Source organism: Lampris incognitus, chromosome 8 (assembly GCF_029633865.1).
Source record: "Lampris incognitus isolate fLamInc1 chromosome 8, fLamInc1.hap2, whole genome shotgun sequence".
NCBI lineage: Eukaryota > Metazoa > Chordata > Actinopteri > Lampriformes > Lampridae > Lampris > Lampris incognitus.
Genome location: NC_079218.1, coordinates 60,684,056 through 60,706,538, shown reverse-complemented (window position 1 = coordinate 60,706,538; position 22,483 = coordinate 60,684,056). Strand labels below are relative to the sequence as shown.

At 45.3% G+C, this 22,483-nt stretch overlaps 1 protein-coding gene across 1 annotated transcript in view; it reads left to right on the top strand.

Moving 5' to 3' along the window:
- Positions 1-3,724: 3,724 nt before the first annotated feature.
- The window catches only part of tmprss15 (transmembrane serine protease 15), a 71,484-nt gene continuing 52,725 nt past the window's right edge, over positions 3,725-22,483 (top strand). The window contains exons 1-5 of the mRNA XM_056284372.1: positions 3,725-3,839; positions 14,476-14,600; positions 20,375-20,442; positions 20,535-20,677; positions 21,118-21,606. Coding sequence (XP_056140347.1) covers positions 3,725-3,839; positions 14,476-14,600; positions 20,375-20,442; positions 20,535-20,677; positions 21,118-21,606 — 940 coding nt within the window. The remainder of the gene's footprint in view (positions 3,840-14,475; positions 14,601-20,374; positions 20,443-20,534; positions 20,678-21,117; positions 21,607-22,483) is intronic.

The window sequence follows — 22,483 nt, the reverse complement described above, 5'->3', positions numbered from 1 at the left end:
GCTGACTAGTACATCCACAGTTTTCTACTGTTGGTTACTGGCAGCTGACTAGTACATACACAGTTTTCTACTGTTGGTTACTGGAGCTGACTAGTACATCCACAGTTTTCTACTGTTGGTTACTAGGAGCTGACTAGTACATCCACAGTGTTCTACTGTTGGTTACTGGCAGCTGACTAGTACATCCACAGTTTTCTACTGTTGGTTACTGGCACCTGACTAGTACATCCACAGTTTTCTACTGTTGGTTACTGGAGCTGACTAGTACATCCACAGATTTCTACTGTTGGTTACTGGGAGCTGACTAGTATATCCACAGTTTTCTACTGTTGGTTACTAGGAGCTGACTAGTACATCCACAGTTTTCTACTGTTGGTTACCGGAGCTGACTAGTACATCCACAGTTTTCTACTGTTGGTTACTAGGATCTGACTAGTACATCCACAGTTTTCTACTCTTTGTTACGTGGAGCTGACTAGTACATCCACAGTTTTCTACTCTTGGTTAGTGGCAGCTGACTAGTATATCCACAGATTTCTACTGTTGGTTACTGGAGCTGACTAGTACATCCACAGTTTTCTACTCTTGGTTAGTGGCAGCTGACTACTACATCCACAGTTTTCTACTCTTTCTTACGTGGAGCTGACTAGTACATCCACAGTTTTCTGCTCTTGGTTATTGGCAGCTGACTAGTACATCCACAGTTTTCTACTCTTGGTTACTGGCAGCTGACTAGTACATCCACAGTTTTCTACTCTTGATTAGTGGCAGCTGACTAGTACATCTACAATTTTACCCTGTTGGTTACTAGGATCTGACTAGTACATCCACAGTTTTCTACTGTTGGTTACTGGCAGCTGACTAGCACATCCACAGTTTTCTACTGTTGGTTACTGGAAGCAGACTAGTACATCCACAGTTTGCTACTCTTGGTTACTGGCAGCTGACTAGTACATCCACAGTTTTCTACTGTTCGTTACTGGGAGCTGCCTAGTACATCCACAGTTTTCTACTGTTGGTTACGAGGAGCTGACTAGTACATCCACAGTTTTCTACTGTTCGTTACTGGGAGCTGCCTAGTACATCCACAGTTTTCTACTGTTGGTTACTAGGATCTGACTAGTACATCCACAGTTTTCTACTCTTGGTTATTGAGAGCTGACTAGTACATCTGCAGTTTTCTACTGTTGGTTACTAGGATCTGACTAGTACATCCACAGTTTTCTACTGTTGGTTACTGGCAGCTGACTAGTACATCCACAGTTTTCTACTATTGGTTACTGGCACCTGACTAGTACATCCACAGTTTTCTACTGTTGGTTACAGGGAGCTGACTAGTACATCCACTGTTTTCTACTCTTGGTTACTGGCAGCTGACTAGTACATCCACAGTTTTCTACTCTTGGTTACTGGAAGCTGACTAGTACATCCACAGTTTTTTACTCTTGGTTACTGGAGCTGACTAGTACATCCACAGTGTTCTACTGTTGGTGGCTGGCAGCTGACTAGTACATCCACAGTTTTCTACTCTTTGTCATGTGGAGCTGACTAGTACATCCACAGTTTTCTACTCTTGGTTAGTGGCAGCTGACTAGTATAACCACAGATTTCTACTGTTGGTTACTGGAGCTGACTAGTACATCCACAGTTTTCTACTGTTGGTTACTGGTGCTGACTAGTACATCCACAGTTTTCTGCTGTTGGGTACTGGCAGCTGACTAGTACATCCACAGTTTTCTAATGTTGGTTAGTGGCAGCTGACTAGTACATCCACAGTTTTCTACTCTTGGTTACTGGCAGCTGACTAGTACATCCACAGTTTTACCCTGTTGGTTACTAGGATCTGACTAGTACATCCACAGTTTTACCCTGTTGGTTACTAGGAGCTGACTAGTACATCCACAGTTTTCTACTCTTGGTTACTGGCAGCTGACTAGTACATCCACAGTTTTCTACTGTTGGTTACTGGAAGCTGACTAGTACATCCACAGTTTTCTACTATTGGTTACTGGCAGCTGACTAGTACATCCACAGTTTTACCCTGTTGGTTACTAGGAGCTGACTAGTACATCCACAGTTTTCTACTCTTGGTTACTGGCAGCTGACTAGTACATCCACAGTTTTCTGCTCTTTGTTACGTGGAGCTGACTAGTACATCCACAGATTTCTACTGTTGGTTACTGGCAGCTAACTAGTATATCCACAGTTTTCTACTCTTGGTTACTAGGAGCTGACTAGTACATCCACAGTTTTCTACTGTTGGTGACTGGGAGCTGACTAGTACATCCACAGTTTTCTACTCTTTGTTACGTGGAGCTGACTAGTACATCCACAGTTTTCTACTCTTGGTTACTGGCAGCTGACTAGTACATCCACAGTTTTCTACAATTGGTTACTGGGAGCTGACTAGTACATCCACAGTTTTCTACTATTGGTTACTGGCAGCTGTCTAGTACATCTACAGTTTTCTACTGTTGGTTACTGGGAGCTGACTAGTACATCTACAGTTTTCTACTGTTGGTTACTGGGGTCTCCGTGGTTTTATTGTCTTGTTTCAGGGTGAAGGTTTACTGAATGCTGGACTTTGATAATCAAAAACATTCCCTGGTTAATATTTGATTTTCTGGCCCATCTCTGAGTGTATAAATCCAACTAGTCCTCTTCTCTTCTCTTCTCTTCTCTTCTCTTCTCTTCTCTTCTCTTCTCTTCTCTTCTCTTCTCTTCTCTTCTCTTCTATGAACTCGTCCCCTCATTGAACCATGCCTCATCATCAAGACGTGATTCAAACATTATAGATTATACATGTAATTTTTCTCTGGTTTAAATCACTTTTTTACTTCTTCAGTTATGCAAATAACTAAACTAAACTAAACTCAACTAAACCAAGCTTAACTAAGCTAAGCTAAACTAAACTCAACTAAACCAAGCTAAGCTAAGCTAAACTAAACCAAACTAAAGTAGACTAAGCTAAACTAAATTAAGCTAAGCTAAACTAAAGGGCCATAGATTTGTACTAATACAGCAGTATGTGTTCAGGTTGAACTCTCAGAGTAGGTTTCTCTAAAAAAAAACACTAGCAGAACGTTCTTGAGCAGTTGTTTAGCTCCCAGTAACCAACAGTAGAAGACTGGGTGTACTGGCTAGCTCCCAGGGACCACCATTACAGGTCTATGGTTGGTCAGGTCCTGGCTGAAGGTTAGTGAATGTGACTCTATGTCTGGTGTTGGGCGGCTTGATACGTGGTATCTCCCGCCTCCACCTGCAGCATGCCGGGTTCATGCTGCTTCTTATAGGGTTATTAAATGTTTAACAGAAGAAGGCGCTTTAGTTCTGCTGACGGTCACTGTATTAGTTCATTTATGAGGTGATAACAGCTGGCGGAGATAAAGAGGGTGGGGAATCAGTGAGGATATGAACCTAGGGGACCTGAGTGTTAAAGTTCCTGCTGCAGATAAAGAAAGTCTGATAAACGTGCTCTCATCTGGAAGCCTGTGGGTGGGGTGTCTGTGGTGATGACAGGGAGGTGCAAATCATCATGAGAACCCTTTGGAAACATTTAGGTGGCGTAGCACCCGAACACAGAAAACAATAGAGAGACAGCCGAGAGTGCTACACCTGAAACAGGTCAGTCATTTCATCATTTGATAGTTGTTTAGATTTGAACCAGGTTTCTGGTGAAAGCAGTGGATTTGCATGCAGCTGGTTTGGTTGTTTGGAGATCAGCATGCAGAGGAACCGCTGGTCATCATTGGAGGCGTCGCTGGCAACGGTTTGTGCTGCGCTGCTGGTGACCTGCTTCAGTCTCATCGCCGTTTGCTGGATGGCCCTGCATCCCCCCGGTGAGACTAACCAACACACAACCTCGCTTATGGGCAGGCACTTTGATTTAAAGAGTAATGCAACACCAAGGTACACAGGGCGGGAAACTGGCGTTGCACTGAGAATTAGCATTTCGCTTAAAATAGGCTGGCGCTCCAATCATGATGTCTCTGTATCTCTTGTTTCTTTGGTAGACAATGATCTGATATTTATGAACCCACATTTAAGCGTCTTGTGGAAGTGATCAGTAGTAGGTAGAACTTTAGAGCTACAAATATGATCAAAAATCATTTTTTCTGCTTTCTCAGTGTTTACAATGAGATGACGGTCATCCCAGCATTGTACAAACGTTTTAACTTCTAAACTAAAGCCGGACATGCCGGTGTCTGTATCCATCAGTCCCAAGATGGCGGTGTCATCAGAAAACCTGACAACAACCGTGTTGGGATGACTGCTTGTACAATCATTTTGTATGTAATGTAAACAGAAAGGGGGAACTCACACATCCCTGCGGAACGCCTGTGTTGATGACTTTACACTCAGATGATGTCTGGTTCATTCGGACATGCTGGGTCCTGTTGGTGAAAAAGGAGTAGTACCACCTGATGATATGTGGGTTAACACACAGCTGTCTGAGCTTCCTGAGGAGGATGTGAGGCTGCAGGGTATTAGAAGCAGTGCTGAAGTCTACAAACAGCAGTCTGACATAGGCCTTGGGGTTTTCAAAGTGTTGCAAAATAATGTATTATGGGTAGTATTGCATCATCAGTGCCCCGATCGTCTTTATAGGGAAACTGATGAGAATCTAGCTGTCTATTTATGTCTGACTTCAAGTTCCACACCATCATCTTTTCCAGGCACTTCATGACTACAGAGGTCAGGGCTACTGGTCTGTAGTCATTGTTGTCCAGGGGAACAGGCTTTTTTTGGAAGAGGAGTAATAATTGCCCCTTTCCAGAGAGCTGGACCTATATGTGAATCAACAGACCTTTGAAAGACAGAGACCCAGGCTGGTCTAAGTTCCTCAACACGTCTTCAACAGGAAAGCGGAGACCCCATCAGGGCCTGTTGCCTTATTGGTGCGTGATCTTTAAATAGTGTTGGGCTTGTTTGGGACTAATGTCCATCCTTGGAACACATTCATCAGTTATGATGGTGTTAATGACACTGTCAAGTTCTGAAGCGAAACCATGTGACTCAAACCTGATGTAGAAGGTGTAATGTCATCTGTTGTGCCTACTGCTTTCCTGGTGGGAGTCCTATTTGTAGTAAATTTCATAGTGGCCCTTCATCTCTACCCTTATCTGCTGCCCTCCACGCCCTCATCAACACATCACTTCTACAGGACAGAATCATCCAGTGTGTTTATAAAACCATGAGCTGCCCAATAAAAAAAGAAAAGACAAAAACAACAGAACAGGCACAACACTCAAGAACAAGTAGCATACACACTAAAATATATAAAAAGCACAACACTTGCACGAGCAGCTGCAGTTATCCACCACTTCACCTGAAAGCTACTGTCGGAGGACTTTCATCCTTGGCCTCTTCTGGTTCTTCTGGTTTCCACCAAGTCAAACACTGAGTGACAGACAATCTTCTGAGATCTGCTGCAACGGGATGAAGTCATGCACCAGCAACATAGCCAGCTGGTCTTCACAGCAGACCAGTGTGCAAGCCCAGTCCCTTCCTTCTATACACAAGTACTGGTACTGGCACTGATGACACTCTGCCTTGGGAACTCATGGTACCTTGGTGTGAGGAGCTTCTGTACTCAGGTGGTGTAACAGTTGTCTTGTGATGTCTTGGTGATGGCCTGTGCTGTGTGTCCATGTGGTAAACCTCATTAAGGGCATGTAGTCCATGGGCCAGACGATATTTCGGTACACTCAAGGTGGCAAAACTTACTTATAATTTTTGAAAGGATCCATGTCTGTAGATGATATTTTGGTATGATAACCATTCCTGAGTGGCAGCTGTATCACACTTATCAGCTCATGAAGTTAACCACCCGCTAAACTAAATTGCATTTTAGACGCTGGTGCATATCCTGGTTTAGCCTCATGGTCAGGACATTTTTCAATGTTCTATAATATTGTCTTTGGTATCATTTTAAAGGGGACCTTCTTAGCTTTCATTCAAGCCCTGTTGTGGATATTTCTCACAAATATAGAGGTCACTTGAGCTCTTCAACCCGTCAATGACACACATCTTTCTGCAATGTTCGCCTAAACTATATACCTTCTTTTAGCCCTGTGGCATCTAGGAATATCAGGGACACAAAACACAAAAACTGGAATACTCACAGGACTGTAAAGATTCAGGAAATGTATAATATACTCATACTATTTCATTGTGTGAGGTGATTGTGAACCTTAAATTAGAAGGGCATTATTACTAAGAAACTAACTAGACCAAAGCCAGTTAGTCCATGGGTCAGACCAGATATCGATATCACCCAAGGTGACACAACTTCACTGGTGCCATTTTATTTGGTACACTAACAGAAGTAAAATAATACATGATAACCTTTCCAAATGAGCAGCTATTTCATTTTTCTTTCAGGAAACCTGTTTCTGTGCCTCTCACGATTGTGTATTTGCCCAGATTTTTACAAATATAGCATTTCAACACCCCTGGTACTGATTAGCCTAGCTTAAACTCTGGGACAGTTCTTAGTTGGCCAACAACCAAGGATAACCAGTACTGTGTACTTCCATTCATTGTGCTAAGCTAGGCTAACGTGCAGCCAGATAGCTTTCTACTAAACACATATAGAGGAAACTGGTATCTATCTTCTTGTCTCACTCTGGAGAAGATTGTAAGCTAATTTTCCATAATGTTAGCATGTTCTTTTAATGTATATGTTAATATGATTAGTTAAAGTGGCTACGAGGAACTTTCATCTTGTGTTGATTTTAGCGGCCTCATGTGGACAAAATACGGCTGTTGCATAGCAACTAGGTAATGTATCTATTTGTGGCTATGTAAGATAAATAATGGTAATATGACGCTGGTGAAGCAAAGTAAACTTTGTTTTAGTAGTGTTCATACACCTAACTTACATGTATTTGTTTGTATGTGGCAGGTGAAAACTGACTGAATATGGCCACTGGTGAACAAGCAAGTTTTTACCCAATACCAAAGCGCCCACGGGTGGAGTGCATTATCCACTGTTCTGATGATACAGATAAGCTGGTTTCACTACAAAGTGTCGACTCATGGAGAACTCTGCTCAGGGCAGCTCAGATACGAAATCATGCACCAGTTTTGAAACTGGCAAAAGACATTCCTGAGGGACAGATTCCAGCAATCTACTACCACAGAAAGTGTCGCAGTATCTTCACTATGAAGCAAATTCTTGATGGCCTCCTTGCAAAAGAAAAGAAAAGTTGTGTCTCTGCTGAAGAGAAACAATTTAAGAGAGTAGCTCGACATGCTCCAAGTACATCTAGGACTTATGATGCAGAGTGCATATTTTGTCAGAAAAACAGCAAATATTCCAAGAGACAGAATACGAGAGAAGTACTGGTGCAGTGTCGAGAACTGCGAGCTGATGCAAAGATCAGGAGTGCAGCCACAAAGAAAAGGGACAGCAGAATCCTTGCCATTGTGAGTAGAGACCTTGTAGCAGCTGAAGGGCACTACCACAGGTCATGCTATAGACTTTACACCAAAGAAGAGGTTTCCAAAGGAGAGGTTGCCAGCAATGAAGATGATGATGCTGCAGCCCAGTATGAAGCTGCTGTGAATAAGGCATACAATGAGCTGTTCCTCTTCATCAGGTTGGAGCTTTTTGGCAATCCTCAAGTGATGACAATGACTGATCTCTCTTCTAGACTGGTAGCTTCAATGAACTCCCAAGGCATTGCCCAAGTCAAGGAATCAACCAAGAAGCACATAAGGCGAAACCTGGAGAGTGAGTTTGCTGGAGCCTTGCAGATATTCCCTGATGAGAAAGGAAAATTCCTCCTCTATCCCGATAACTTGTCCATGAGGGAACTTGCCAAAGAAAATCAGTCTCTCAAAAGGGAGCTGCAGACCCTGAAAAGTGTCAGTGCACAAGATGTTATAGCCAAAGCAGCCATCAAATTGAGAGCAGACATTAAAAGTCAAGATGTTCCTCAAACCTGGCCGCCTGAAGTCAAACCAGAAGCAGAATGTCCTACCATTCCAGAGTCGCTCATTATCTTCCTGTACTCTCTACTCACAGGCTCAAATGATCCTGATCATGCATCCCAGAGAGTGCAGTGCCTTCTGCAGTCATTTGGCCATGACATAGTATATGCAGTGACATGTGGAAATACCAAGCCTTCCAAGCACATTGTTCTGCCATTCAGTGTCAAATCGTTGACAGGAAATGTAGAGTTGATAAACATCCTCAACCGACTTGGTCACAGTGTGTCCTATTCACAGATGGAAGAGATCAACACTGCCCTGTGTCTCCAGAAACTCTCATCATCAGGGAGTGGCATTGCCCTTCCAGCTAACATCCATCCTGGCATATTCACAACTTTAGCCTGGGACAATATCGACCGTCTTGAAGAAACTGTCAGTGGTGAGGGAACATCTCACAGAGTCAATGGGATTGCTGTGCAAGCAAAGCCAGTCAACCCACTTACTGTCCAACCCATGCCCACTGTTCCCAAAACAAAGAAGAGAAGCATTGATGGACCCCCACCAATGTTACCAACTTACAATGCTGGACAACGGGTAGGGCCACCACAAAGCAAAAAGTCAGATGCCGATACTGCAGCCAATACTAAGCTTGCCAGAGAGAAAAACCTTCTTTGGGTCCTAGCACGCATGTCACAACAAGAAGAACAGTCAGTCAGCAGCTGGACAGGCTTCAACATCCTGACTCGAGGAGAGATGACGGTCATCCCCGACAATATAGGCTATCTGCCTACCATCAATGCTCCAGCGACACAAATGTCTACTGTCAACGAGGTGCTTAACCAGTCACTGAGCATCATGCAGTGCTTAGGCCTGAGGAAGATTGTCTGTGTCTTTGACCAAGCCCTGTATGCGAAGGCTGTCGAGATCACATGGAAACACCATGACAAGTTCCATGATATCATCGTTAGGCTTGGGGTATTCCACACCATCTGCACACTGCTGGCAATAATAGGAAAGCGTTTCCAAGATGCTGGACTCAAAGACCTCTGCATTGAGTCTGGCATGATTGCAGAAGGCTCAATTGCTGGTGTTATGGATGGCCGCAAGTACAACAGGGCAGTGCGACTACACAAGCTCCTGTATGAGGCTCTCATGCTACTGACCTTGAATGGTTTCCTGTCCTGGTTGGAAGAAACTCACAGGAATGACATGGTTCACCTGAATGAGACACTGAAGACCATTGACAGCCTTGGGAAATAAGTCTCACAACATGCTTTGAAGGAGGTCCTCGAGAACAGCTCTTGTACAAGCATCATGGATCTATTTGAAGTCTACCGTGAGTTCCTTAGAGGTGGAAACGGCAGCCTCTCGAACTTCTGGATGTCCTATTTGGACATGGTTGAAATCTTGTTGGGGCTCATCCGAGCATCCAGAGAGGGAGACTGGATGCTACACTTGGCTAGCATTCGAGCAATGATCCCATGGTGCTTTGCTTATGACAGGATGAATTATGCACGCTACCTCCCCTACTACTACGCCCAGATGTCTGAGCTGCCCATCACACACCCAGATGTGTACACAGAATTCATGGAAGGAGGCTTCTCAGTCCAACTGGGCTCCACCAATCCCTTTGGCCGAATCCCTGTTGACCAAGCTATAGAGGAAACGGTGAACAAAGACACCCAAACAGCTGGAGGGACAAAGGGATTCAGCTTGAAGCCAGGAGCTGTGACCAAATATTATCTCGCAGCTGAGTATAGAAGCATGTACCTCAGACAGCTGAGAGACCTGACAGGTCAAGGCAGGTGCAAATGGTCTCATCCAGATCTACAGAGTCCAAGGATCAAGAGAGATGAAGCAGATGTCCAGTCTCTCATGGACCTTATGGAAAATAACTGGCTCAATCCTATGTCCCCTGATGAGATTGATTTGGTTAGCCTCTCCACTGGCAACATGGCTCCACCTGATGTGACCATAGATCTCTTGAGAGCTCTTGAGAAAGGAGAAGAGGCCTACCAAGCATTCCAGCAAACAAGGTTAGATGCAGACCCACCACCTGTGAAATTCCACGACAAGATGACCAAGCAAAGTCTGAAAACATTCTCCAATGTCAGCACAAAACAAGCTCATGGAAAGAAAGCACAGGATGTGATTCTGAAGGCAGATAGAAACCTTTTCAGTCACATGATCCTGGTGGCTGAAAGCAGGAAGGTGAATCTGAAGGATGTCCTTGCCTACCCATTGGGCCCACTACCATGGGCACTGGCAAATGCTGATGGGTCCTTACGAAAAACAAACAAGGCTGCAACTTGCCAGAGAGCTTGAAAAGAATGTATCTCCTGCAGAAGACATCCCAATCCCATCTACCTCCATCATTGATGGGATGAGCCTGGTCCAAAAAATGAATGGCAACAACAAAACCTTTGCACAGGTGGCAGAGTCAGCCTTGACCCAGGTCCTCCATGAGGGAGCACAGAGTGGGAGGATTGATGTTGTTTTGGATGTCTATCACCAGACTTCGATCAAAGATGCTGAACGACTGAACCGGGGTGGAGACATCACTCTCCAGTACAAGAATCTTGCAGGGGGACACCACGTCCAGCAGTGGAGAAAATTTCTGTGCAGTTCCTCCAACAAGACCAGTCTCATCAAGTTTCTGGTGGAAGAGTGGAAACTCCCACGATACAGAGCTATGCTGCATGGCAAGGTGTTGTACATGACCTGTGAGGAAACCTGCTACAAGTTGACAGAAGATGGGTGTGAGGAAGCAGCAGAACTGCACTCCACACATGAAGAAGCTGACACCCGTCTGCTCCTGCATGCATTGCATGCAGCAAATGCGGGCTCAAAGTCAGTTATCATCACAGCTGAGGACACTGATGTCATGGTGCTTTGTCTTGGCTTCCAGAAGGACATCACCTGTCCCATCTACCAGAAGTGTGGGACTCAGAACCGCACACGGTTTGTCGACATCACCAAACTGGCAAGTTCACTTGGAGACAGCATCTGTGACAGCCTAATTGGCTTACATGCCTTCACAGGCTGCGACACTGTCAGTGCATTCGCTGGTCGAGGGAAGCTGAATGCCCTGAAGATAGTGAGAAAGCACACTTCCTGCCAAGAGACTTTTAGTCAACTGCGACAGACATGGAATGTGAGTGATGAGCTGTTCCAGGAAATTGAGCAGTTCACCTGTCGGATGTATGTTGCTAATAGCAGCACTGCTGAGGTGAACAAACTGCGTTACCAGCTCTTCTGCACCAAAAGGGGAGAGGTTGAGTCCAGCCAGCTGCCACCATGTAGAGACTGTCTCTTTATGCATGTTCAACGAGCCAACTATCAGGCAGCAATATGGAAGTGCTGTCTGCAGGCTAGCCCTGTGGTGCCAAGCCCTACTGAGTATGGATAGACAGACGATGAAGGCAAGCTGGCCATTTACTGGATGCGCTCCCCACCTGCACCAGATATGGTCTTGGAAATGCTAACATGCAAGTGTGTGCATTCATGCAAAATGCCAAGCTGCATGTGCCTGTCAAATGGACTTCCATGCACAGACATGTGCAGGTTACAGACCTGCAGTAACCAAAAACAGCAGGATGGTCCAGAACTGGACTTTGAACTTGGGGAGTCAGATGATGAGAGAAACGAGCAGTTTGATGAATGACAGTGTGATGATTCTGATGGTATTACTGTGGTAGTAGTCTATTGATGCACAGGATGTTGATTCTGGACTTGGTTACCCAGAGCTTGATAACAATAATGTAACCATATTCACATATACCCATTACCCTACCCATTACTATTACATATACCCACTAATGATATGGGATTACATGTATCATTGACTAAGTATATGTAAATGTCAATGTTGTTTAAAATATTAAAATAGTTCATTACCTCACTATGGTATTCCTTTTTATCATGTATTTTGATTGTGTATTTAAACAAATGTATAGAGACCAGTTTGTGACCTAACTGGCTTTGGTCTAGTTCTCATTTAAGGCTCACAATCACCTCACACAATGAAATAGTATGGGTATATTATACATTTTCTGAATCTTTACAGTCCTGTGAGTATTCCAGTTTTTGTGTTTTGTGTCCCTGATATTCGTAGATGCCACAGCGCTAAAAGAAAGTATATAGTTTAGGCGAACATTGCAGAAAGATGTGTCATTGACGGGTTGAAGAGCTCAAGTGACCTCTATATTTGTGAGAAATATCCACAACAGGGCTTGAATGAAAGCTAAGAAGGTCCCCTTTAAAATGATACCAAAGACAATATTATAGAACATTGAAAAATGTCCTGACCATGAGGCTAAACCAGGATATGCACCAGCGTCTAAAATGCAATTTAGTTTAGCGGGTGGTTAACTTCATGAGCTGATAAGTGTGATACAGCTGCCACTCAGGAAAGGTTATCATACCAAAATATCATCTACAGACATGGATCCTTTCAAAAATTATAAGTAAGTTTTGCCACCTTGAGTGTACCGAAATATCGTCTGGCCCATGGACTACATGTCACCTGGTAGGAGCAACCCGTCAGGTAGGCTGCAAACATTGAGAGTGCAGAGCCTGTGACACCCAACCCCTCGAGGGTAGAGAGGAGGATCTGGTGGTCGAACGCAGCTGACAGGTCCAGCAGTATCAGGACAGAGGAGAGAGAGTTTGCTCTCGCAGTGTGCAGCGATTCTGTCACAGCAAGGAGGGCTGTCTCTGTCAAGTGACTGACCCTGAACCCAGACTGGTTGGGGTCCAGGAGCTTGTTCTGGTGGAGGTACAAAGAAAGTTGGTTAAAGACAGCACGTTCGAAAGTTTTGGATAGAAAGGGTAGAAGGGAAACTGGTCTGTAGTTTTTGACATCAGAGGGGTTAAGTGATGGTTTCTTGAGAAGGGGGGGGGGTGACTCTAGTAGTCTTGAAGGCAGATGGAAGACATCCTTATCCTGCTCTTAGGGTCGCGGGGATGCTGGAGCCTATCCAAGTAGGGCCCACGCCCACACACACACACACACAGCTAGGGACAATGTAGTATGTGTTGTACGTCGGAAAGGAACCAGTGCAGGGGTCCGGCAGGGTCAAGCCCGTAGGCACGTTTATTTATATTCAGGGCAGGGAAATGCGGGATGTGTATGGTGCAACTAGAGTCCTGGATGTGGGCTGTGTAAAAGACTGTGTGTCTGTGTGCAGGGCGAGTGTGGTGCGTGTGTGCAGGAATGTAAATGACTGGAGGGTGTTTGTGCGTGCTGGTGAAGTGCAGCAGTAGGGGTTCTGCGGGAGTCAGCGTGGGAGCACAAGGGAGGGGTCCGAGGAACACAAGGGACGCGAGGAAGACGGAGCCCGAGAAGCACCGGCACCGGGGTTCTGGGAGGACGGGGGAGAGAGACACACGGAAGTAGACTCAGGAATCACAACGCAGGAATTGCAGGAGGAAACACAGCCAAAGTGTCTAGCGATCTACTGGGTAACTGCCCTACTAGATGGCACAATCTGGCATCGACTGCACGTCAGCGTCCTCTCTTATAGCTGGCTGCAGATTGGCTTCAGGTGCGCTGATTTCCGATGAGCCTTTGGTGCGTAGCTGCGCTCACAACGAGCGCGCTGATTGAACCCTGCCGGTAGACTCAGGCGGAGACGCGCCTTGCGTCTGGACCACAACAGTATGGCCGATTCACCTGACCCACATGTCTTTGGGCTGTGGGCGGAAACTCGAGCTCCCGGAGGAAACCCACGCAGACACGGGGAGAACATGCAAACTATGTTGTGTAAATGTCTGTATCTACTGACTGCCACGTGTCATCGGTTGGAGGGTCTTTAAGACGGCTCAATTTTATTGCTTTCTTGGCTGCTGCAAGAAGGATATGCAGTAAGTGCGCCTTCGTCCTGCTCATCACTGCTTCTGAGATGGCCAGCAGTGGTCCCTGGCTAGTTGGAAACATCAAATATCTCCCCCCACAGGTTATCCAAGAGAGGGCACTTCCAAAATGTATGTGCATGTTTGTCCGACTCCTCCATCTTTCCTCCAGCATGCATCCCTCTCTCTTCCAATACATCTCTCACTCAAATGCTCCTCTCCTCAACGGAAGGATTTAATTTTTTTTCTAATTTATAGTCGAAGGTGGAAGGATGTAGCCTGGGGGGTTGAGAGTCATATCACATCACATATCCAAGCCTATGACAATTAACGATTGTAATAACACAGTTATAAACACAGAAGTGCCACTGAGCTGAAATTCACTGCTTTGCATAGACTACACTAAAATATCAAGATAAGCACCAGGCTGTCCAAGTCCATCAGTATTCAGTGGAAACAAGTGGTTTTAGAAGGTTGAATCGGTTCATCTGGATCCTGGATTCTCGAGCATGCCTCAAGAGAGGTTGTTTTAGTGTGTTTAGACATTCAATCTGATTAGAATATTACTCAGCCGGTAAACATACTGAATAATACGCTCAACAATGTTATTGTTTACATGACCAACACTTTCTGGCTGTTCTTATTGTCACAACAACATCAACAACCACCTTGTTGAACACCCAGGTGTGGCGGAGCAGGTGGTGATGACGGGGCAGATGGTGATCACAGGTGGCGCTGTCTTCACTGAGGAGCTGAAGAACGGGTCCAGTCTGCAGTTTAAGTCTCTGGCGTACGACGTCCAGCAGCTGGTAACGCTTTTCTATCTGTTATCCAAACAGCTGGCAATAGAGAGACAGGAGTTTAGTTTAGTTTAGTTTATTGTTTATTTGACAGGGACAACGCACAATTTTACAACTGCACCAGAGTTAAGCAGCTAATTTGCATCTGCAGTCCCTGGGCAGGCAAACAAACAACAATTAATACAGAAGTAAAAACATAACAATACATAAGAAAACTATTGGACAGGCAGACAAAGACCAATCAAGACAAAATAAAGTGGTAGTCTCAGGGGGTTTCACATTCACGTAGTGGGAAACGGGTACATAAAGTGAATGACAGTAGACTACATTTTACTTTGGGCAAAAGCAGACAGAGGTCAGAATCCCGAGAAATTAGTTTGATTAGCGACCAACACAGACAAGGAGCAGGCAGACGAGAAAACAGGTTCAACACAGATGACCAGCGCAGACTAGGTGCCAGCAGAGGAAACAGTCCAGAAGTCAGACAGCAGAGTGGAACACAGCAGGTCAGGCTGAATGATTACATTACAGTCATTTAGCCGACATTTTTATCCAAAGCTACTTACAATAAGTGCATTTAACGTAGGAGATCAGGAGAACTACTAGTCATCAGAGGTCATAAGTGCATCTAAACAAGCATCTAAGAGCAAAACCAGTGCTAAAGTAAAAGCGCAAGAAAGAGATTTTTTTTTAATGAGTGAATACAATAAGTGCTAAGAGGAAGTAACAGGGTAGTAGTTCTTGAAGAGGTGAGCTTTCAACTTTCACCAAAAAATGGGCAGCAACTCCGCTGTCCTGATTTCAGTGGAGAGTTCATTCCACCACTCTGGGGCCAGGACAGAAAAGAGCTGTGACCGGGTCGATCGGCAGCAGGGGCCTCTGAGCGACGGGGCAACCAGGCGTCCCGAGGCAGCAGAGCGAAGTGGTCGGGCGGGGGTGTAGGGCTTGACTATGGCCTGGAGATAAGAAGGAGCTGTTCCTTTCACTGCCCTGTAGGCTAGCACCAGAGTCTTAAACAGATCCCCTCTGTGTACCTGGTAGGAGCGACCCGTCAGGTAGGATGCAAACATTGAGAGTGCAGAGCCTGTGACACCCAGCCCCTCGAGGGTAGAGAGGAGGATCTGGTGGTTCACTGTATTGAACGCAGCTGACAGGTCCAGGAGTATCAGGACAGAGGAGAGAGAGTTTGCTCTCACAGAGTGCAGCGATTCTGTCACTGCAAGGAGGGCCGTCTCTGTCGAGTGACCCACCCTGAACCCAGACTGGTTGGGGTCCAGGAGCTTGTTCTGGTGGAGGTACAAAGAAAGTTGGTTAAAGACAGCACGTTCGAGAGTTTTGGATAGAAAGGGTAGAAGGGAAACCGGTCTGTAGTTTTTGACATCAGAGGGGTTAAGTGATGGTTGCTTGAGAAGGGGAGGTGACTCTAGCAGTCTTGAAGGCAGATGGAAAGCATCCTGCCTGGAGGGAGGTGTTGATGAGGTGGGTTAGAAAGGGAAGGAGTGCAGGTGCTATAGACTGAAGAAGAGGGGAGCGGACCGGGTCAAGGGAGCATGTGGTGGGGTGACTGGATGTGATGAGGTTGAGGACCTCGTCGGGAGAGAGGGGAGTGAGGTGGGATAGGATGGGACGTGGAGAGGTGAAGGAGGGTGCACAGGGTGGGCTACTGCAAGCAGCACTAACCGGGTGGTGAGAAAAGGAGGATCTGATAACATTTACCTTCTTGTCAAAGAAGTTAGCGAAGTCATCAGGGAGAAGGGAGGAAGAAGGAGGAGGAGGTGGGGGTTGAAGAAGTGTAGAGAAGGTTTCAAAGGGTTTCTTAGGATTAGAGGCAGAATAGGATTTTAGAGTGATTGAAGGCAGCCTTAGCAGCAGAATGGGAGGAGGAGAAAGTGGAAAGAAGAGACTGGAAGTTGAGAAGGTCCTCTGGGAATTTGCCTTTTTTCCATTTGCGCTCTGCCACTCTTAGCTTCGTCTGTCAGTACGTATTGAGTCGGTCAGCCAAGGGGAAGGTGGAGTTAGGTGTGCAGGCCTGGGGGTGAGGGGACAGAGATTGTCTAGAGAAGAGGAGAGGGTAGAGAGAAGAAGACCAGTAGCAGTGTCAGGAGGTAGAAGAGAGAAAGATTCAGGTGTAGGGAGGATAGAGGTAACAGAGGAAGAAAGATCAGTGGTGGAGACAGAGTGGAGGTGTCTATGGGTGGAAACCATGTGGGTAGGGGAAGGGGCTGAGGGGTGAAAAGAAAGTAGGACATGAAATAGTGGTCAGAGAGCTGGAGGGGAGTAACAGAGAGATTGGAAATAGGACAGTGTCTAGTAAAGATAAGGTCCAGCTGGTTGCCGGCCTTGTGGGTAGGAGGAGAGGGTGAGAGGGGAAGTTCAAAGGAGGAGAGGAAAGACAGAAGAGGATCTAGCTTGTCAGTGTGGATGTTGAAGTCATCGAGAAGGTTAAGTGCAGAGTCCTCAACAGGGAAGTGTGAGACAAGTGTGTCAAGCACTTCCTGGATAAGAGACAGTAGCAGCATGAAATTCAAAAGAGGGCGGAGAAAATTTTGGAATGGAAACAAGAGAGTATTTCCATTTCAGGGAGATTAGCAGGCCAGTACTACCACCCCGCCTCCCAGGTCTGGGAGTGTGAGAAAAAGAGTACACATCAGACAGAGCTGCGGGTGTGGTAGTGTTTTCTGGCATGATCCAGGTCTCAGTTAGAGCAAGAAAGTTGAGGGAGAGCAAGGATGCGTAGCCTGAGATAAACTCAGCTTTCGGCACCGCAGACTGGCAATTCCAGAGCCCTCCCATCACCACCTGCTCAACGTGAGTGGAGAGAGTGGGATAGATGAGATTGGTAGGGTCTCAGCACCTAGGAGTGACCCAACGTCTATGCCAGCCCTGGGAAGAGGAAAGGACAGGGATGCGAAGGGAACACATAGTTTATACTTAATTTAGCACAAAAAGTTAGGAAATGTGTGTTTGGTAGATTATTTCTTTGTTGTAACAATGCTTCTTGGCAGTAAATCTTATATCAGGCTCCTGATTGTCAGTACCTAGGGTACCAGAAGCTCAAAACAAGAGTCAATAGCAACAGCAAAATAAACTGTTTGGCATTGGCAGAGAAGATTTGACAAATTTTTCACGGGCACAACCTACATACTCAGCTCTGCTGCTCATCCCACAAATACATGTTCCTTACAAATGTGGCCCCATTTAAAAGGGCAATAAACAGGCTTTCCAACTGTATAAGATTTATTACCAAGAAGCATTGTTACAACAAAGAAATCATCTACCAAACACAAATTTCCTTACTTTTTGTGCTAAGTATAGGTACACAAGATACAGATGACTGACCGGATCTAAAAAGAGCAGTCCTTGCTTGACGAAGTCTTGGCTTGGAAAAGTTGCACTTGCCTTTGTTCACTCTAGCCTTCATTCAACCTAGACCTGTTTGCCCTCAGCTCGGAAGCTAATGCTTCCAAGCTAATGCTTCCAAGTAGCAGCAGTGATTTAAAGAACACTGATTGCTAAATTTCTGCCAAAAGTGCAGGCCAAACCCTCATCACTTAACATCCAATTGGCCAAAGAGGTACACTGAAAATAGGCCTATTGCCCAGAAACTTGTCACTTATGTAAAACTCTATCAAACCTCACACAATACTATTAAAACTGCAAACAGCAAGTTACCAAGGAATATATTTATAAGCTAAAAGGATAACTAAGTCAAAACAGCTAGGCAACAAGAACTATTTAAGGACACACTAGGTGAAAAACAGCTACAGCAAGAATAAGATCCCACTAGTGATCACAAGGAACCGCTGGCTGCTAGGCGGCAACACACACTACACCAGCGGTGGGCAATCTTATCCAGAAAGGGCCAGTGTGGGTGAAGTTTTTTGTTCCAACCAAGCAGTTACACACATGTGTCTCCGAATCAAGTTCCTCAGCAAATACTCTACTGGTTGATTAGTGAGATCAGGTGTGTAACTGCTTGCTTGCAACAAAAACCTTCACCCACACCGGCCCTTTCTGGATAAGATTGCCAACCCCTGCACTACACACTCTGTCATGGGGAGAATGAAAAGGGGCCTTCCTCTTATCCTCTTCCCTGGCAGCTCCATATTCAGCATCCTTCTCCCAATATACCCAGCATCTCTCCTCCACACATGTCCAAACCATCTCAATCTTGTCTCTCTTGCTTTGTCTCAAAACCGTCCAACCTGAGCGGTCCCTCTAATATCCTCGTTCCTAATGCTGTCCTCCTTCATCACTCCCAATGAAAATCTTATCATCTTCACCTCGGCCACCTCCAACTCCGCCTCCTGTCTTGTCATCAATGCCACTGTCTCCAAACCATACAACATAGCTGGTCTCACAACCATCTTGTAAACCTTCCCTTTAACTCTTGCTGGTACCCTTCTGTCACACATCATTCCTGACACTCTTCTCCACCCACTCCACCCTGCCTGCACCCTCTTTTTCACCTCTCTTCTTCACTCCCCGTTACTTTGGACAGTTGACGCCAAGTATTTAAACTCATACACCTTCATCTCTACTCCTTGCATCCTCACCATTCCGTTACCCTCCCTCTCATTCACACATATGTATTCCATCTTGCTCCTACTGACTTTCATTCCTCTTCTCTCCAGTGCATACCTCCACCTCTCCAGGCTCTCCTCAACCTGCACCCTACTCTTGCTACAGATCACAATGCCATCCACAAACATCATAGTCTACAGAGACTCCTGTCTGATCTCGTCCGTCAACCTGTCCATCACCATTGCAAACAAGAAAGGGCTCAGAGCCGATCCTTGATGTAATCCCACCTCCACCTTGAACCCACCTGTTATTCCAACCACACTCCTCACCACTGTCACACTGCCCTCATACATATCCTGCACCACTCCTACATACTTCTCTACTACTCCCAACTTCCTCATACAATACAAAGTCAAGGTCAAAGTCAAAGTAACTTTATTGTCCCTTGCAGGGAAATTAGTTTGCAGCCATTATAAAAACTCTCACACAAAGAAAAAACAAACAAACACTACGGCGGAATTGACAACAGGATATAGTGGGCAAGAAGAAGCAAAGTAGTTCAAATATAAAATATAAAATACCACACCTCCTCTCTCGGCACCCTGTCGTATGCTTTCTCTAAATCCACAAAGACACAATGCAACTCCTTCTGGCCTTCTCTATACTCCTCCATCAACATTCTCAAAGCAAACATCACATCTGTGGTGCTCTTTCCTGGCATGAAACCATACTGCTGCTGCTGATCATCACCTCTCCTCTTAACCTAGCTTCTATTACTCTTTCCCATATCTTCATGCTGTGGCTGATCATCACCTCTCTTCTTAACCTAGCTTCTATTACTCTTTCCCATATCTTCATGCTGTGGCTGATCAACTTTTTACCTCTGTAGTTACTACAGTTCTGCACATCACCCTTAGTCTTGAAAATCGGTACCAGTATGCTTCTTCTCCACTCCTCAGGCATCCTCTCACTTTCCAACATGGGCTGGTGGAACCAAAAATCAAAGGCTGACTGTTACAGAATAACACAAAATAAAATATGAGTTGAAATAGATAAAGAATAGATAAACCACCACCACCGGAATAGATAAAGGACCTGATGTCATTTTTAGCCAGTAATCTCATTTTATGTATCAAGTTTTATTTTATTTTATCACGTTGCTCTATCTCCTGTTGTTTCCAGCTGTAGAGTGTCTGAATTCGGAATAAATGTATGCTTCTTTTTTTTACCTTTTTCCTGCATGACCTTTGACCTTGCAGGTAACAGTGGCATACAGCCAGGGTTCCCTAAGCAACAACTTTAAGACCTGCCAGGTTTTAAAATTCAGGTGAGAGAAGAAAACAATCACATTATTAATAGATTGTTTTTGTTTTATTTATTTTTTTCAATCTATCTCTCTGTCCGTTTGTCTCTTCATAGTGAGGGCAGTGTGGTGGTGACCTTTGACCTTTGGTTCAACCAGCCCATGGTTGTTCAGGAGACAGAGCAGGAGCTTAGGGCGGGGCTCCAAAGCACAGGGGGTGGAGCTTTGTTGATTGACATAACCAGCATACACATCACAGGTAATGATGGAGGCAGAGCGACTTTCAAAGCAACGGCCTCAAAAGACAGAAACCGGGCTGCAGACTAGACACCAGTTTGATAAGCTACTTCCTCACAGGCGGCCGCCCACAGTTCTTATTCTGCTAGGGCTAATTTGCCATAACTGGAGCTGCATTATGGTCATTTTCGTTCTTTTGTAATACTTATTCAATTTGTTGTGTGGTTGATGTTGGCTCCAGCAAAAGCAGTAGAGGCAGCTAATGTTCTGGTCAAGAAGATTTCAGATAAAATGTTTCTAATGCCCGAATGTTGAACTGATAGTTAGTTTGACTTTGTTCATATCCATGTGTAACAGTGACTTAGCAGTGAAGAAACAGTAAACAATAAAGTAAAACAGTGAAACAGTAAAGTTCAGGGAGACGTTCTCAGATAAACAGCTGATATCTCAATCTGCATTCAGTGAAAGAGGAGACAACAGCCCTACCAACCACCCCAGCTCACACCACCAGGACCACCACCAGGACTACCAAGACTCCCACCACCATCGAGACCAGCATCACCACCAAAACCACCCCCAAGACCACCACCATGACCAAGACCACCGCCACCACCAAGACTGCCACCAAGAGCCCCACCACCACAAAGACCACCACTAAGATCCCCGACACCATCAAGACTACCACCACGACCAAGACACCCACTACTGCCAAGACCACCACCAAGACTCCCAAGACCACCACCATGACCAAGACCACCGCCACCACCAAGACTGCCACCAAGAGCCCCACCACCACAAAGACCACCACTAAGATCCCCAACACCATCAAGACTACCACCACGACCAAGACACCCACTACCGCCAAGAACCTCACCACCATCAAGACCACCATTAAAACCCCAATCACTACCACCAAGATCCCCACCACCACCACATCTAACACCACGTCAGGTATGGAAGTCACTTTTAAAAGGTTCATTTAATCCAGATCGTTAAAGTCGGACTGAAATACGTCATCAGATTTGACTTTCCATGTCTAATGACTCTGAAGACATTGTAATAAAACACTCGACAACATTTATTTTTATTTTTACATGACTAATATTATGTTTTTATACCTTTATCCATAACTGTTCTCAGTCGTCTCAAGAACTGTGGAGGAGTGGTGTAGTCCTCATTAATGTCCATGAGCTGACCTCTGATGACATCATGAGTATTGGGGAAAAAAGCTCGGTGGAGAAAAGCTGAACCAGTGGACAATCTCTTAAAAATAGAAAAATAGGAAAACTGAATTCTACCTTTAACTAATATCTGCCTTTAATGAAATATATTTTCAGTAAAAGGAGATAGTAAAGAATACATGACAATTTGAGTAATTAATAATGTTATAAAATATTAGTCCCAGTTGTATCGTCTTGATACAAACCCAATAATCCTGGTAAGGAAACCACAGAAGGTTGAATCAGGCCATCTGGACACAACGTTTATCGAGAGAAACGTTCCATCACTCACCTAAGTGACCTGCTCAGTCTCATTTGACTGCAGGTACCCCACCCTTATGTGGGGTACCTGCAGTACCTACAGTGACTGCAGGTATTCCTTCGCATTCCTGTCCTTTCCTCTTCCCGGGGCTGGCATAGACATTGGGTCACTCCTAGGTGCTGTGACCCTACCAATCTCATCTATCCCACTCTCTCCACTCACGGTGAGTAGGTGGTGACGGGAGGGCTCTGGAATTGCCAGTCTGCGGTGCCGAAAGCTGAGTTTATCTCAGGCTACGCATCCTTGCTCTCCCTCAACTTTCTTGCTCTAACTGAGACCCGGATCA